The 15,839-nt window shown below is 41.1% G+C and overlaps 1 protein-coding gene across 1 annotated transcript in view; it reads right to left on the bottom strand.

The window, feature by feature from the left end:
* Positions 1-277: 277 nt before the first annotated feature.
* Positions 278-15,839, bottom strand: part of LOC147891840 (UDP-glycosyltransferase 85A1-like) — a 39,332-nt gene continuing 23,770 nt past the window's right edge. The window contains exons 3-5 of the mRNA XM_087388520.1: positions 1,391-1,538; positions 929-1,267; positions 278-808 (exon numbers count right to left, since the gene is read on the bottom strand). Coding sequence (XP_087244646.1) covers positions 278-808; positions 929-1,267; positions 1,391-1,538 — 1,018 coding nt within the window. The remainder of the gene's footprint in view (positions 809-928; positions 1,268-1,390; positions 1,539-15,839) is intronic.

Here is a 15,839-nt window from a genome sequence, read left to right as displayed (position 1 = left end):
AAGGCCGTTGCTCATACGAAACATTGGCAAAACTGATGGAAATGGACATTTAGTCACTGCCAAGACCACTCGAGTCATTTTATTAGCTCGCTACTGCTCTAGATGAGCTAGAAAGAACTTAGGTTGGTGAGGCAAGCTCTTGGCTACCACTAGTAATGTGTGCAAGCTTCCCTAGGTACTTCCCCTTGGACAATCACAGGACAAGGTGGGGGGCCAAGATGATGTGAAACTAGGGCTATGCTCTCGAGGGGAGGTCCTTTGAACTTTCCTTGGATGATCAAATGAAAAGGTGGTGGCCAATGTGATGTGAAACTATGGCTCTGCTTTTGGAAAGCACATCCACACTACGCTGGAGATGACTATATTTTTTAGCAATAGTAGGATCTTTTGCCATCACCTCCTCCATCTCCATCCGCTTCTTTATCTCCATATTTTCCACCATCTTGCACCTGGGTGATTTCCTCCTGCTCCTGTTGTTGTTTCTCCCCCCCAGCACCTTGCCCACCACCTCCCTCTCAATGCCCGCCACCATCGCCTCGTTAAAAGCAAATCTGATCTCCATTGGAATGCCATCCACTAGCCTTCCCTCCACTACCACCCAGTATGCTATCACATTGCACATCGCTTCCCACACCCCTTCGTCGCTCAGAATCATCGATAGATCCAACTTGCCTACCCCCTCTAGATGGCACACGCTATTATGAGTAGATATTGCATGTGCCTCCTTGTACACAGCTAACTTCCTGCGCAGATCCTCCACAGTCCTCTTGTACAAAGAATTGGAGGTGAATGTTACACTGCATTGCTTCTGCAGTAACCGATCCACAAACTATAGGCAATTCTCTCTACAATCTGCTAGAATGCTCTGACAGGATTCATTGAATAGCATTAGCAAATTAGGATATTGGCCTGCATGCTTTTGTGTCACACTGAAGGATAGCTTTTGTGCGAGCTCATAAGCTTCTGTCACCAGATTCCTACACATTCCTATCACCATACTCAGCTGATGTTGCAATAGTTTGTCAATCACTACTTGCGGCACTACATTGGGCAGATTCACCCATTGAGTTTTAGCTATCAACACTTGGATCATGTCGACAAATTTCTTCTCCATCATCCCCCATGTGGCAGCTTTCAGCTGCTTGGAAAATTTTATGAACAGAGTATGCAAACGGGCAGTATAGTGCAGGTCCGGGGCATCAGGAAACACATCCGTGCTACCACGGAGCAGAATCTGTTCCATGCTTTTCTTCAGGCCAGTGACGACCTTGAAGAACCCCAAGTGTGCCTCTACTCTACTGGAGATGCCCTCCCCAAGAGGCTCTAGCTCAATGCGCTTGCTTGTTAGCATCTTGTCGATCTATACAATCACTTTCGGGAGCAAACGTACGATACTTTTTGCTTGTAACCGCATCAATTGATTTGCTAGGCTAGAAACACCAAGCATAGATTCATCCAACCGACTGAGTTCAGGATCCGTCTTGAAGAGCTCTTGTTCTTTCCGTCGGGCATCCTCGAATGAGTCATCTTCATCCGTCCTGTTGCAGACACAGATGTATCCGAGACCAATGTTGACAGCATTGTCAGTAATTTTGTTATACAGACCTTCTGGGCACAGTATCAAGATGACCAAAAGAAGCAGGCAGTCATCGATGAATTAAAACAAAAACACCCTAACCCACCAAATTGGGAGTTCAATGAGAATTATATGCAAGAGTGCATGGGTTTGGTCTTGAAGCATCATAGATCAACCTTGAATACTTCCATCGCAAAGGGGATGGCTAAACCCAGCTGGGCAGATAAAGCTGATTGGAAGTTCTTCAAGAAGCAGAATAGGGACCATCCCAAAATGTTTGAGGGTCAGAGGAGGGTTGCTAGGAGATGGCTGGACACCATAGGTACTTCGTACTTTGGTGCAGGTAGAGGGTTGGCATTCGAGGCAACCATGGTAAGTCTACTTCTTCTCATTTAATGTATTGTTCTATTTGTTTTACTACATATTACATGCACTTTATCTAACTCTCGTAAATTGGATCCACAGCAAGCTACGATGGGTCATCTTCCTATAGATGCAGAGATGCGACACACGTTTCACATAGGAACAAAGCCGTGGTTTATTGAGCAAGAGGCAATGGGAGCGACGGTCGATTGGGCTAAGGTGGCAACTCGCACGGTATAACTCTACTCCTACCTGTAATCTCACTTTTTAAATTGTTTTATTCTTTAAGTTCCAATCTAATTTTCAATTAATATGGTTTCACTCTAAGGGTCAAAGCTCGAGCGTCCCATCACCGAGGAGGCGAGCGATCACGAGGGCCAGGGATCAGGTACACTTGACGAGGGTCAGGGAGTAGGCGTAGCTCAGGAGGACCAAGGCCAGCAAGACAAGGATGAGGAGGATGATGATGACGATTCGAATGAGTAGTAGTAGTTTGCATATACTTCGCCATGTATATCATTTTGTATATCGGCTCATTTGAGCGATTTTGTATCACCCTTTTCGAAAGGGTAATTTTGTAACAAACAATGTTGTATATCTTCGACATGTATATGCTTTTGTTGCTCAATCATTTCATTTGAGCGATTTTGTATCACCCTTTTCGCAAGGAAAATTTTGTAATAAAAAGCTTTTTTTTGTAATTACAAAAAAAAAACATTAGTGGGGCAAAACAGGGCTTGCTATGGCCCTATTTAGCCCCATTAATGCTTTTTTTTAAGTTCTATTAATCGTCGCTATAGAGCGACGTTTATCAGTGTCGCTATATAGCGACGTTTATTAGCATTGATATATAGTGACACTTTATAGCGATCGTTCTTTTTCGATGCTTATAAGGACATTAATAATGATGTTTGCACCCGTAAAAAAAAATTTAGTGTAAAAAACGTCAGTATTTTTGTCGAAAAAGGGCCTATACCTTGTAGTGAAGCCTATTTCAGTTCCTTTGGAGCAGAATGTGAAGTTGACCGTAGATGCAGGTGAGCTTCTGGAAGACCCTGCTATGTACAGACACATAGTAGAAAGTTGGAAATCGCATTTGGATGCAGCTAGATGCATACTGAGGTATGTGAAGTCCACATTGCAGTATGGACTATTTTATGAGACTGGGGTTCAGACACAGTTGCATGGATACACTGATGCTGATTGGGTTGGTAGTATTTCTGATAGACGATCTACAAGTGGATATATATTCTCTTTTGGGAGTACTGCAGTCACTTGGAGCAGTAAGAAACAGCCTACAGTTGCCTTATCGAGCACAGAGGCTAAGTATAGGGGTGTAGAAATTGCTACATGTGAGGTAGCTTGGTTGCATAAGCTACTTTATGATATGCATCAGTCTACAAATGGGCCAGTTGTCATTTATTGTGACAACATGAGCAGTATACACTTGGCAAATAACCTAGTCTATCATGCTAGAACAAAGCACATTGAGGTGCATTATCACTACATGCAGGAGAAGGTTCTAGTAGGTTTATTGATCTAGTTTATGTCAGCATAGAGGATCGGGTAGCTGACATATTCACAAAGGCATTGGGTGTAGAGAAGCTGTGTAAGTTTCGAGACCTGCTTGGTGTGTAGGAATTGGGATTGAGCTCAAGGGGGAGTGTTGAGATATTGAGCTCCACTCGTGATATGCCACGGTGACCGTTGTGCATTTATGTCATTGACTTGTTAGCTGCAGATGCGGTTGGTACACCGCCCATGAATAATATTGGATGACAGCTATCTTTATGTACTCTAGTTAGTGGCTCAGTTAGTATGCCACCTTAGTTAGCTGAGTTTGGTTTGAGACCCACATATAGGGTTCACCTATTCTTTTGTACTTAGAGTTCTTTTGGCTTTCACAACTAAGAAGAAAACTATTTTCAGCCTCCACCTTTGTGTATATTCCCCCATTGTGTATGTAAGAAAGTTTCTAGTGAGACTCCTTCCTTCTCTCCCACTCTCTTCACACGGGATAGTGAATGAGAGAAAACTGGGGGAGGAGGAAGGGAGAGTAGGGGCTGAAGAGGCTGTAGCGATCAACATCTCTGCTATTATACCACATAGCAAAGTCAACCAAACTCAAGTTTCAGTAGACTAGAACTCTGAACACACTTGATTGAACTTGAGTAACCCTCCTTCTTGCAAGGGAACAATCCTCCAATCATGGAAGTCGATTCCCATGAGTGTCTGAATCAGGGTCCTCCTTCAGCAAGGTCCCTACCTTCAAGCTCCCACACCTATGAGCCTTCTACTTGGGCTCTGATACCATGTTAGAAGTTGCCCAACAGAGGGTACGCATAGTAGAAGACTGATAGTAATGCCCAAGAGCTCACATAGTGTGCGTGTGGGGTGTGGAATCACAAACTTCTTAATGTGTAAAGGTGCAAGCCAATAAATAGACAATGCTCAGAGAAAAATATAAAAGCAATACTTTATATTTTCATCCATCCAGAAACTAGGACAGGATACAATAACAAAAGGTCCTTCTACCACAAGCTTGTCACTTCTAGATCTTTGAGCTCACGTGATGAACCTCAAGGGTCCAACCCCCTTCTACCCTGCCATTTTCTAGGCATGGTAGGCTGGCTGGAACTAGCCCTATGCCTGGCCAACCAGGTTGCTGGTAACCCCCCCACATTGTTGCTCCTCTAGCAAGCCCTTCTCCAACATCGTACAGACTCATACAATGGGGCCGTACCCTACTGATGTTAGTGTGCCCTTCACTGGGCCTTGTTGTAGGCCGTACACCTGCCCTTTGCTTTGACAACTACCCACATGGTAGTTCATGTGGTGCCCATGTGATAGCCCCAATATCACCAAGTCTACCTCCCCCATGCTCTCCTCATATGGAGGCTTACAAATGGGGAGGCGACCATTCGAACACTTCAACTCTCGCAAACCATTGGTTTACCCTCCAAGTGTAAAGGAATATAGTGAGCAATTGGAGGTTGGGAATATGGTGAGTGGTTGGAGGCCGCGAGGCATATTTTGAGAACTTTTTGGCCCAAAATGTCTGAGGACAGTTCATTCTCCCATGTGGAGGTCCAAAGGGAGGTTGTGCTAGCTGAATCAAATTCTTGATGGGTCAATTTAATCGTGTGTTGGTTAGTTTAACTGTACTAAATATTCCCACATAAATCAGCACCACCTCTTAGGTATTTATTCGCTTTCCATGTCATCAATGGTGCAAAGGCTTTCCATACATTACAAGTCCCTTGATTATGTTAGATCTTATGATTTTGAGTGAAAACCAAAAGAACACCTTGTCATACCATTTATGGGAGCACCAGATGCCCATCCTATAACATTTCCCATCTTAACAAACCATTTGAGTATCTCCACCTGTTGAGGTTGGCATTCAGATAGCCAAGGTGAACATTTGAAAAGTGGACAAGTGTTCTTGCTACTAACATCTACTAGCCCCAGTTCACCCCTTTGCTTAGTAGCTTTAAGGGCTGAGATAATTTCAACATCACTGCCTCTTCCTCGGCCCAAGAAACACCCACATCCACCTATCAATATCTAGCTAGTGGCTTCTTGTGAAGTTCCTAAGTATGTAGTGTCAGCTACTAGCATGTGCTGAATGATATGTATTCCAAACTTGACAAATTTGGTGCCAACTGAAAGGTTTTTCTTTATCTCCAATCTTTGAACAAATAAAACCGCTATCTAAAACTAAGTCCTAGACCTTATAAAGTGGGGAGAGAGAGAGAGTTTACATGATATAGCTACCTGTACACTATGTTGTATTGAAGATAATCATGAATATATACATGAGAATCCCTTAGGATTAGGGTAAGGGTTTGTCCCTAATGCCCTATCTAGATGGCGCAATTTACATCATCCTTAACAACCTCTCTTAAATTGCACTGGGTAAGTAGAGGGTGCATATACAAGACCTTTTTGTGAACTTTATTTGGTGCATATGATAGCATCCAAAATTGAAAAGAATTAGAGTAGTATGTGCATGTATGAGCACACTTACGTAGCGGAAGCCTTCATTGTACATCTTATGTGATCTTGTACAAGATGTGTATTTTTGCGTCTTAAGTTGTATGTCATCCTGTACCTTTGGGAACAAAGCCCAAAAGATATATTGAAGGGAAGAGGAAGGAAATCAAAAAGTAAGATGTCCACTTGCATCAAAGACTGGTCAATCAAAAGATGATTGCATGTATGGTTGCATGCTAAATATGACATAAGTCATCGTGGAGTGTGTAGTTGCTATGTAAAACATGGAACTCTCTTGCAAAGAAATGAACCTTATAGATCTCTTTCTTGAAGATGGAGAATGCCTTACACAAGGATGGTTTGATGCCTTGACTAGATACAAGGGCTTGTGACCACCATAGACTTTGATAATATCATAAAGTGGAGAGAGAGAGAGAGAGAGAGAGAGAGAGAGAGAGAGAGAGAGAGAGAAAAAGAGAAGTGCACATGATATAGCTATTTGTACACTATTGTATTGCACATTGTCCTGAATATATACATGAGAATCCCTAGGGTTAGGTTTAGGGCTCTCCCCTAATACCCTATCTAGAAGGTACAATTTACAAAATGCACATCTTGTATAGGATCACATATGTTGTACTCATTGTATAGGCTTCTGGTGCGTAGTCACTGTGCTCACATATGCACATACTAGTTTGATTATTTTAAGTTTTCTTTTTCATTTTTGGATGCTATCATATGCACCAAACAAAATCCACAAAAAGGTCTTGTACATGCACCCTCTACGTACCCAATGCCATTCAAGAGGGGGTACTAAGGAAATGTAAATCACACCAAACAAAATCCACAAAAATCCACAAAAATCTCTTGTACATGCACCCTCTATGTACCCAATGCCATTTAAGAGGGGGTACTAAGGATGATGTAAATCGCACCATCTAGATAAGTCATTAGGGAAAAACCCTAACCATAAGGAGTTCTCATGTATGTATTCATAATTATGGTCAATACAACATAATTATATCATGTGCATGACTCCTCTCTCTCTCTCTCCCCACTATTTCAAGACCAAGAGGAGTACCTAGGCTTGGACAATGACACCCTCTCAATTTCTTTCATTGCTAACTATGATGCCCAACTTGGTAAGGAATCTGAGTCCATTCTAAGGATGCCCAAGTGCATTCAGACTGAGAAACTTCCCTGTGGAGTGCATCAAAAAGATATACATCATTCTCCTTATTTAAACTAGAAAAAGTGACAATGTCATTTGCAAAAAGTTGTGAGCACATTTGTTTGCAAGAGGGTAGCAACATGTTTTAATCATCCTTTCATCCATTGAATCCCCTTTTTAAGAGGTTAATCAATGACACTATGTATCAAGACAAATAATAATGGTGCTAGTGCGAAACCTTGCCAAATGGATCTACACAAATCTAACCTACCATCCACCCTTCCATTACGATGATAAAGGATGGTTGCTGCATTGCCAAAGAGAGTGCTCGCCATTCCTATGAAGGATGTAGTTGTTCTAGCATTGCACGAATGAAGTCCCATCTAATCCTATTTCAAGCTTTGTAAAGATCAAATCCAAATAGAATCCATGTTTTCCTAGAAGCATTGGCATAATGGTTGTACACATATTAGGGACATTCTCAAATATTTCTTTACCTCTCATGAAGCCTTTTTGCTCATGATCCACTACCATCATGGACACTTCTTTGGTTTGAAGTGCCTCGGCGTTGTCCAACACATTGTATGAACAATTGAACATTGTTTTTGGCCTCTAATCACCGATTCTTAGTCTATTTTGGTGGTTATGAAACATTTTCCTCAACCCTATATTAATGTATTTTGAGAGAAACCCACTTCAAACTTAAGCATTACCATGTTCACCAAATCATCTTTTAATATATCCCTGACCCACAAAGAACTCTAATCCAAACCATCATGGCTCGGGATTTTTCCTTTCTAATAACATTAAAGGATTCCCACAATTCATCCTAAAGCATGGGTATGCAATCATAGACAGCTTTTTAGCTATTGTACATACTTGTCTTATAACTGTAAATATGCTTGATCATATCAAATTTGTCACTTTCAATGTACAAGGTATGTGATGGTAGAAAATGCAAATATGTGTGGATGTATCTCAACAAATTACAGCCAGATGTAGTCGCATTACAGAAGCATAACCAACACATGTTTGCAAGTCAAACTAGACACTTTGCTGGTTATGGCATTTTTTATGCTGGAGAACTCTTTCTCAGGGGTGGTATTCTTGGTGAAGCATGATCTTGAGCCACTTGTGGCCCTCAATGATCATCAAGGCAGATGGATTATCATACAATGCCTTGTTCAAGGAGAGATTTTTGAATTTGCCTCAGTATCCATTACTTGTGCACATCAAGAACCCTATTGTTGTTGTTTTCCAACATCCCCTTCATATTTTACTTCCAACCATCATCTCCTACTGCTTCCATCTGAATGATACCACCACTTCAATTTTAAATGCCAAAATTCAACGATGAGATTGCCTTTTCTCTCCATTACCCTATAAATAAACTCCCTCACCTATTTTTGAGGAATTATTTGGAAAAATACTATTGAGAGGCAATCACCCACCTCCAGCTAATCACAAACTCCTAATCCCCACTTGCTTTGCATTAAACAACTCTACCGCTTGGATAGCATCCTCAATGCCGCCAGTAATATAGCTAAATGGAGTCATCTAGTGTTAGTTACAGGGTAGCTCGTATTATTTCCCTCACCAAAGGCAAATGCTTTTCCACTCATAACTGTTACTCTCACTATTGACAATCTCATTGCTTGTGAGCTCATACTATTCTCTAAATCAAAGCATTGCAATTGCTATAGGAGTCCAACATACCATAGTCACATTCTTGACATGTGCATTGCATCATGACATAGAAATTTTCACAATGCGGATAATCCTTATCAAACTTTTGAGGAGATCTTTGCAACCCAATTGGTAAAGAAAAGCACCACCACATTGGAATATGATCAGAGAGACTTGAACCTACAACATACTTGCCCTCCTTCAAAGAATGCATCCACCTTCATCAAGCGCATAAATAAATCTATTCTGCCTGGTTGAAACTCTATCCCTTTCTTCTATTATTCCATGAGAGACCATTAAAGACTTTCAAATTTAAGTCAAGTTAATCCACTAGTCCCCATTCTAGAAAAAATTCTTCTCAATCTTGTTCAACCCCAAACCGGTTTGTCCTCATATGCAACCTACCCATATAAATTTTGGTCATGTACTGATCACCCCCCAAAACTTACTTACCCTTGACAACTTGGAGTCCAAGCCCTCTAGCATTCTCCTCAATCATGTGAACTATTATTTGGGCTATACATACTCGCCACATTTAACTCAAACCCAGCCATAGATGTCACACTACAAAAATGTTCCACTCACAATCTTAGAATAACTCCCTAGATTCTGACCAACATAGCTGTCACAGCTTTTCCATGCATGGAGAATTTACAAAAATAAAAAACCTACCTAATGGGAAGCAAGGCACAACCCATCCCTCTCACCATGCTTGATTTTTCAAAGCTAGATAATGTCTAGCTTAAGCTCCCTAACTATTGAAAGGCACAACCCATCCCTCTCAAGACGCTTGATTTCCCAAGCAAGAAATGTCTGGCTTAAGCTCCCTAACTAATGAAATATAATGTCTTGCCAAAAGAAAGATAATCTCTAGCTTAAGCTCCCTAATACACCACTTCTATGTCACCTTGTGGCTTAGTTGGCTTTGTGGAGTTCAATCTCCTCTATGGATGAGCCAGCAATCTATAGCTAGGCTACATGTCAAAGCATAAAATGTAGCAAAATGAATTTTAATGTGATCATTTTATGTACTAAATGGCTGCATTAGATAAAGAGGTGGTTTTGATGAAGAGGATTCAATGTTGCTATGACTGGTGCATAAGTCAAAGTGAAGACATGAGGTACTCACTGTGTAGAGCATGCTATTCTAGTTGCTTTTTGTTTTTGGATTACCTCAAACTTCCATCTGGGCCAAAAGTTATGAGCATTTGAATTTTGTGCCAAACTTTATCCCAGAGGGTGGGCAAAATGATGAGGTGGCATGTGATGCTATGGCAAACTGAGGTCACATGCCAATTATAAAAGTGTGCCTGTGTGGAACTGTGTACTTGCACATGCTGACATGAACTGCCATGTGTACTACAGATATGGAAGTATCTTGACTCGAGTGATGACATGGATAGATGTGGTACTATTGATGATATGGCAAGGACACACCTCTATTGAGTTGGTAGATAGGGTGCTGATGTGGCATCCTGATGATATGGCACAACACATTGCTATGTTGATGTGGCAAACGTGCCACATGGCAAAATCTTGAACTAGCCCCTTGTGTGGTGAGGTTGAGGATAAGGTGATAAGGCTGTTCAAAATCTTGAGTAGATTCTATGAGAATCTCTCAAGATTTTATCATTGTTGGCTTATGTAACCGACTTGCTATGATTGTTGTTGAGGCGGGCTATCGTTGAGAAGTCAGTACTTCTTTTTAGATGAGCCTTGTTGAGAAAAAACGATTGTCCAGCTTATTGAATCCTACCATTCTGGCATAGGAGTTGTGGATCTGGGTTGTTGCAGGGGGGATTCACTAGTAGTAATAAGGAGACGTCACCTGCGTGCAATAAATATATGAAAATTCCCTTTATCTACCCCCTATTTACGGGACCTTACCTTATAAAATGTACCTTCCTTCCCTTATATAACCCCCCTCCCTTACACTCACGTGGTACCATACGATAAACCCTAGTGGACCCCTCGGCGGTTGTTGGTCCATGATGTCATGTATCGTTGTGGTTCGGTCCAATTGATGGCTTGGAATGGCACTTGGTATGGAGTGTTGTGCTAGCTACTATCATTGTGGCACTGCTGACCATTACACTTGTTTGCTTATGATTGGAAGCCACTGACAAGGGCGGTTGAAAGTCCTTGTTTCTAGAAGTCAAATAGGAGTTGAGCTGTCTGCATTTTTTCTTAGCTACCCCGGTCGGTCGGGAAACACGTTTGTGGAGTGGTACGTTATTGAGCCCTGTATGCTTTGACATTTGGGCTTAGCAAAGAGGTGTTGCCGGTTGATAGAGGATACTTGTTGGTCATCGAGGCGGCAGTTCTGAGCCTTCTTTGCAGTAGTTTGTGGCCTTTGTTGAAGGTCATTGAAGGTTCACTATAGCTACTTCCATACGAATACTTATTCATACAAACAAAATATTGATACGAATACAATTTGATGATGTGTCAAATTTTGAAAAAATATGGCACAAAAGTAAGTTTTTCCTTGAACTTTGCTTCCAAGTGAATCATTTGATTGGTTTTCTTGATTTATTAAAATCCCAATTTCGAAATTTCCACTTAGTGGATAATGCATTACTATAAAAAAACAATGCATCAATATGCTTATACGATCTCTCTATGTACATAATGGTCATGAAACTTTGCAAATACCTTTCAAATGGTAAGTTCCTTGTACTTGTGAAAATTGACAATGATCCGACAATGTCATCCTTTATATGGTGCAACACATGCATTTTCTCATTTTCAACTATGGACTATGCACAATTATAAAAAAATCATGAATCGACATGCTTATACCATACATGTATGTATGATGTGGCCATGAGACTTTGCAAAGTCTTTTCATTGAGTATGTTATTTATACTTTCAAAGTTTCATAAGCTCTAGACATCATTTGTATGGTGGGTCATGCACATGTTCTCATTTTGAACTTGCATGGTGTGTAATTATTAAAAAATATGCATCATTACACTTATTTCATAGGTGTATGTTGTCAATAATCACAAAACTTTGTAGATACATTTCGATAAATTAGACCGTTATACTTGCACTTTGCAATTCTAAATCTAAGATTGGCTTCTAAACTCTCCATGCATTTGCAAAAATATATTCTTTTGAAACTGATGCACATCTACGATGTGCTTGAGTCATTTATAATATCCAAGTAACCCCATGATACCAAATGCCCAATCATTTTGAGCCTTCATTCTTCATCTTGCAATGTAAGTCCGTTTATGATTAATCTCTATAAATTGATGCATTCTTTCTTTGCAATTGAACAAGCAACAAATAGTTTTGATTTCCTGAAGAAATGTTGAGAAGTTGTTCTCCCAAACTTATACAAACAATTTACTTGGGCTTAGATCTTGACCCCCTTCTTTGAGGTCATTTGCTTTGTTGATACACTGCAAAGTATCTAACTAAGTAAGGCCATTGCCATTTCTTATGGCCATGGAATTTTTGAGCATCTAAGAAATTTTGAGGATGGCCTTTCCAATTTTGGAGCATCTATAAAATCTCAACATTCCATCAATTGCTAGAATTGCAAGAATCCATCCATTCTTATCATGAGAACTCGTGGGTAGCCAAGAAAACCTACATATATTGTGCAATATTCAAAACCTCTCCTTACATACAGGTCCTACATTCCTCTTCCATTACAAAATATGAATTTTATAAATTTCTAAATTATAAAACCCCTTATTCTATGAATTTATTGGATAGAAAATCCCTTCGATGTTGAATCCATGTCACATGGTTACTAATTTCCAGGTGCAACCTCTGAGGTCACCAAGAGTCAAAAGTCATACCCTAAGCAAGTCTCCCACCCTAAGCAAATCTAAGATGGACTTTTCAATTATCAATATGAAATTTTCATGGTGCATAGTCATAAAGCTAATGAGGTCTAAAATTTGGTCCAAATTTAGTGGATATCGTTGTCATTCTTGCACTAGCCTGATCCTTGGCCCTCGTGGAAGCTATCTAAGCCAAATCCCATGAGACTTGCCCCCTCGTCATCACCGCTCACCTCCGCTAATGGGATGATCAAGCTTGCACCTTAACAGTGAAACCATATTAGTTGGAAATTAGATTGGAACTTAAAGAATAAAACAATTTAAAAAGTGAGATTACAACTAGGAGTATACTTATACCGAGCGAGCAACCACCTCAGCCCAATTGACTGTCGCTCCCTGTGCCTCCATCTCAATAAACCACGGCTTTGCTCCTATGAGGAATGCGCATCTTGTCTCTTTGTTTGTGGGAAGGCAACCCATCGTAGCTTGACGTTGCCTCGAACGTGGCCCGTCCACTACTATTGAGGTGCGAAGCACCTACAGTGTCCAGTTGTCTCCTCGCAACCCTCCTCTGACTGTCAAACTTTTAGGGTTGGTCCCTATACTCCTTCAAAAACTTCCAGTCAGCTTTGTCTGCCTAGCTGGGTTTAGTCTTCCCCGTTGCGATGGAAGTTTGCAAGGTTGACCTACGATCATTCAAGACAACACACATGCACTCTCGCATGTAATTGTCATTGAACTCCCAAATTGGGGGGTTAGGGTATTTTCTTTTAAATTCCTTGATGAATTCTTTCTTCTTTTCGTCATCCTGGTACTGCTAGTCAATATTTATGCCGCTCTTGAAGTGGTGGCTCATCAACTGCCTCATGGTGGCCAGCACTTCTAAGCCCTTTTTATTTTGTATTAGTGACTTCATAGTACAGGTCCTTGGGAAGGAAAGGAGGAGTCATGGGAGTGGCACATAAGGGGAGAAATGGGGTCTCAAAAGGGCCTCCAATTAGTGTTTCCTAATTTCAAGGGATTAGAGAGGGATTTGAGGTGTACCAATGAGAGTGCTAGAAGGTGTGGGGCAATGGTATGTTGAGGCCAATGAGAGCCCCTATTGGTTGCTCCCCTTACACTAGGGACCACCCAAACCATCCCCCCCTCTTAACCCATCTTTGACCCTCCTACCAGGCGTAAATCTCCCACATGAGCCAAAATCTGCCTTCAATGGGATGGTAGGGCCCGTGTGGTGAAATTTTCTTCTCCCCTCCCTCTTTCTAGGGCCTCTTCCCCCCACTGTTCTGGTCAAGCATGATAATTCCCTCCATTTTTGAATTGCCTCCCACGCATTTTCCCTCTTCCCCCTCTTTCTCTGCTCCCTCCTACTCTGGCTTGCTTGCTAGAGCTCCTCTCTCTCTCTCTCTCTCTCTCTCTCTCTCTCTCTCTCTCTCCCTATCTCTCCCTTCTCTCTCCTATGCCTCTGTTGGTGCTGCTCTGTCCTTCTCCATCTCCCTCTTTTGTGCCTCTGTTTGAGCTGCTCTGTCCCTCTCCTTCTCCCTCTCCTGTGGCTTTGTTGCTGCTGCTCTGCCCCTCTCCTTCTCCCTCTTTTGTGCCTTTGTTGGAGTTGCATTGCCCTATGTAGGAGTCCCATTCTTGCTATTAATGCAATCTCTACAAGCATGGTGAGGAGCAAGTTTACAAGACCATGCAATGTTGTGACCTCTTGTGTCTTCCACAACACCAGAAATGCATTGGATGAGTGGATCCCTTGCACCTACAGCTTAAATGACTAGAGAGTGATGAAAGGATCAGCCAAAGGTCCACATAAGTGTCCCAAGAGCAAGAGAGGTGCTATCTTGCATGAGTGGAAGGGGCGCATCTTGAAGTTCTAGTTTGGGAAGAAAGGATGGCTAGCAAAAGTGCAACATGTTTACATGGGAAGAGAGATGTGGCTTCCTCCATCATTCAATCAATCTAGGATACCATGACACTGTGAGCCTTTCTATCTATGTACCTTTTTCACCTATAAGTAATGAGTCCATTTGGAAATTTTGTGTTTGGTTTCTAAGAGCTCTTATTCATGGTGGCAGATCTCTTCCCTTTGGACTTCGAGGAGTGGGAACTAGTTGAATCATTCATAGGCAAGTTCACTAGGATTCATGAGGATTTAGGTAAGAAAATGCATCTAGGGGAGAAGTTGGCCTCCTTGTGAATGAGCAATGTGTATTGATATAATGCAACATAAATCACTCTAACAACATCATCAAGCTATGGCCGTCTACAAATCATTGCACCACCACAACTTCAAGACATAGATTGCAGTAATGTGGACTCGAGGACATTGTAATCGTACAAGGACAAGATTGCAGATGGACTCTAAGGGATGTGCAAGAACACCTATTGGTCATGGAGGACGGCATGTGAGAGTCCTTCTACTTTACCTTAAATGGTGGTAAGATCATCCGCTGTGTGGAGAAAAAAATGCAAAGTGCCAATTTCATTCCTCCTGCAACTTTGAAGATTGCTAACAATGTATTTGACTAGTGCAGCATTTAATTTTTTGTCAAATCCGAGTTATTGCTTCAAAAAATGATGGACAATTAAATTGAAATGTTATTTCTTTTGATGTTTTCTCCTTTCAGTTCATGGTAAATTTTTTCAAAAAATTTGGGGATTTTATGATTTGTTTTAATTTTTAGGGTTTTGATATATATTAAGGGGTAAGAACCCTTTTTACATCACATTCTCACTTTCACATTTAGAGAGCCATAGAAACTCCCACCCTCAAAAGTTACTCACTCCATCAGTCGTTGTCACTATTTGCCATGGATTCACTTAGAATTGTGTTTCATGATTTCATCTCACGAACTGCATTTGCAGGTTGTGAGGAAGAGCTATTTTTAGTGTTTGATAGGACTTTAGATGTCCTAGGCACATATATGCGAGCCAAGGATGACTTCTCAAATCTCATCCTCTACATGCAAGACAATTTCACAAATTTTACTTATACACTTGACCACTCTTCAAAGATATGGGTTCCCATAGATTACATCAAGTATCTGTTCCTAGAGGAACCCAAGTTTGTAAAGCGCTTGGCCCACTTTTGTGATAATCTTACAGAGGAAGGTTTTATGATGGTCAAAGTAAAAGACATCCTAGAAGCGGGGATCACAAGAAATACAGGCACGAAATTCCTTTCATAAGAGATGACATTCATCTTTCTTCTCCAAGAAGGAAATTTAGAGGAAGAAGCCTTATTGTT

This window comes from Dipteris shenzhenensis, chromosome 17 (assembly GCF_047967505.1).
Source record: "Dipteris shenzhenensis isolate YYH24624 ecotype China chromosome 17, Dip_SZ_1.0, whole genome shotgun sequence".
Classification (NCBI taxonomy): Eukaryota; Viridiplantae; Streptophyta; class Polypodiopsida; order Gleicheniales; family Dipteridaceae; genus Dipteris; species Dipteris shenzhenensis.
Note: the sequence above shows the minus strand (reverse complement) of the source record. Positions and strands in the feature narration are given on the sequence as shown.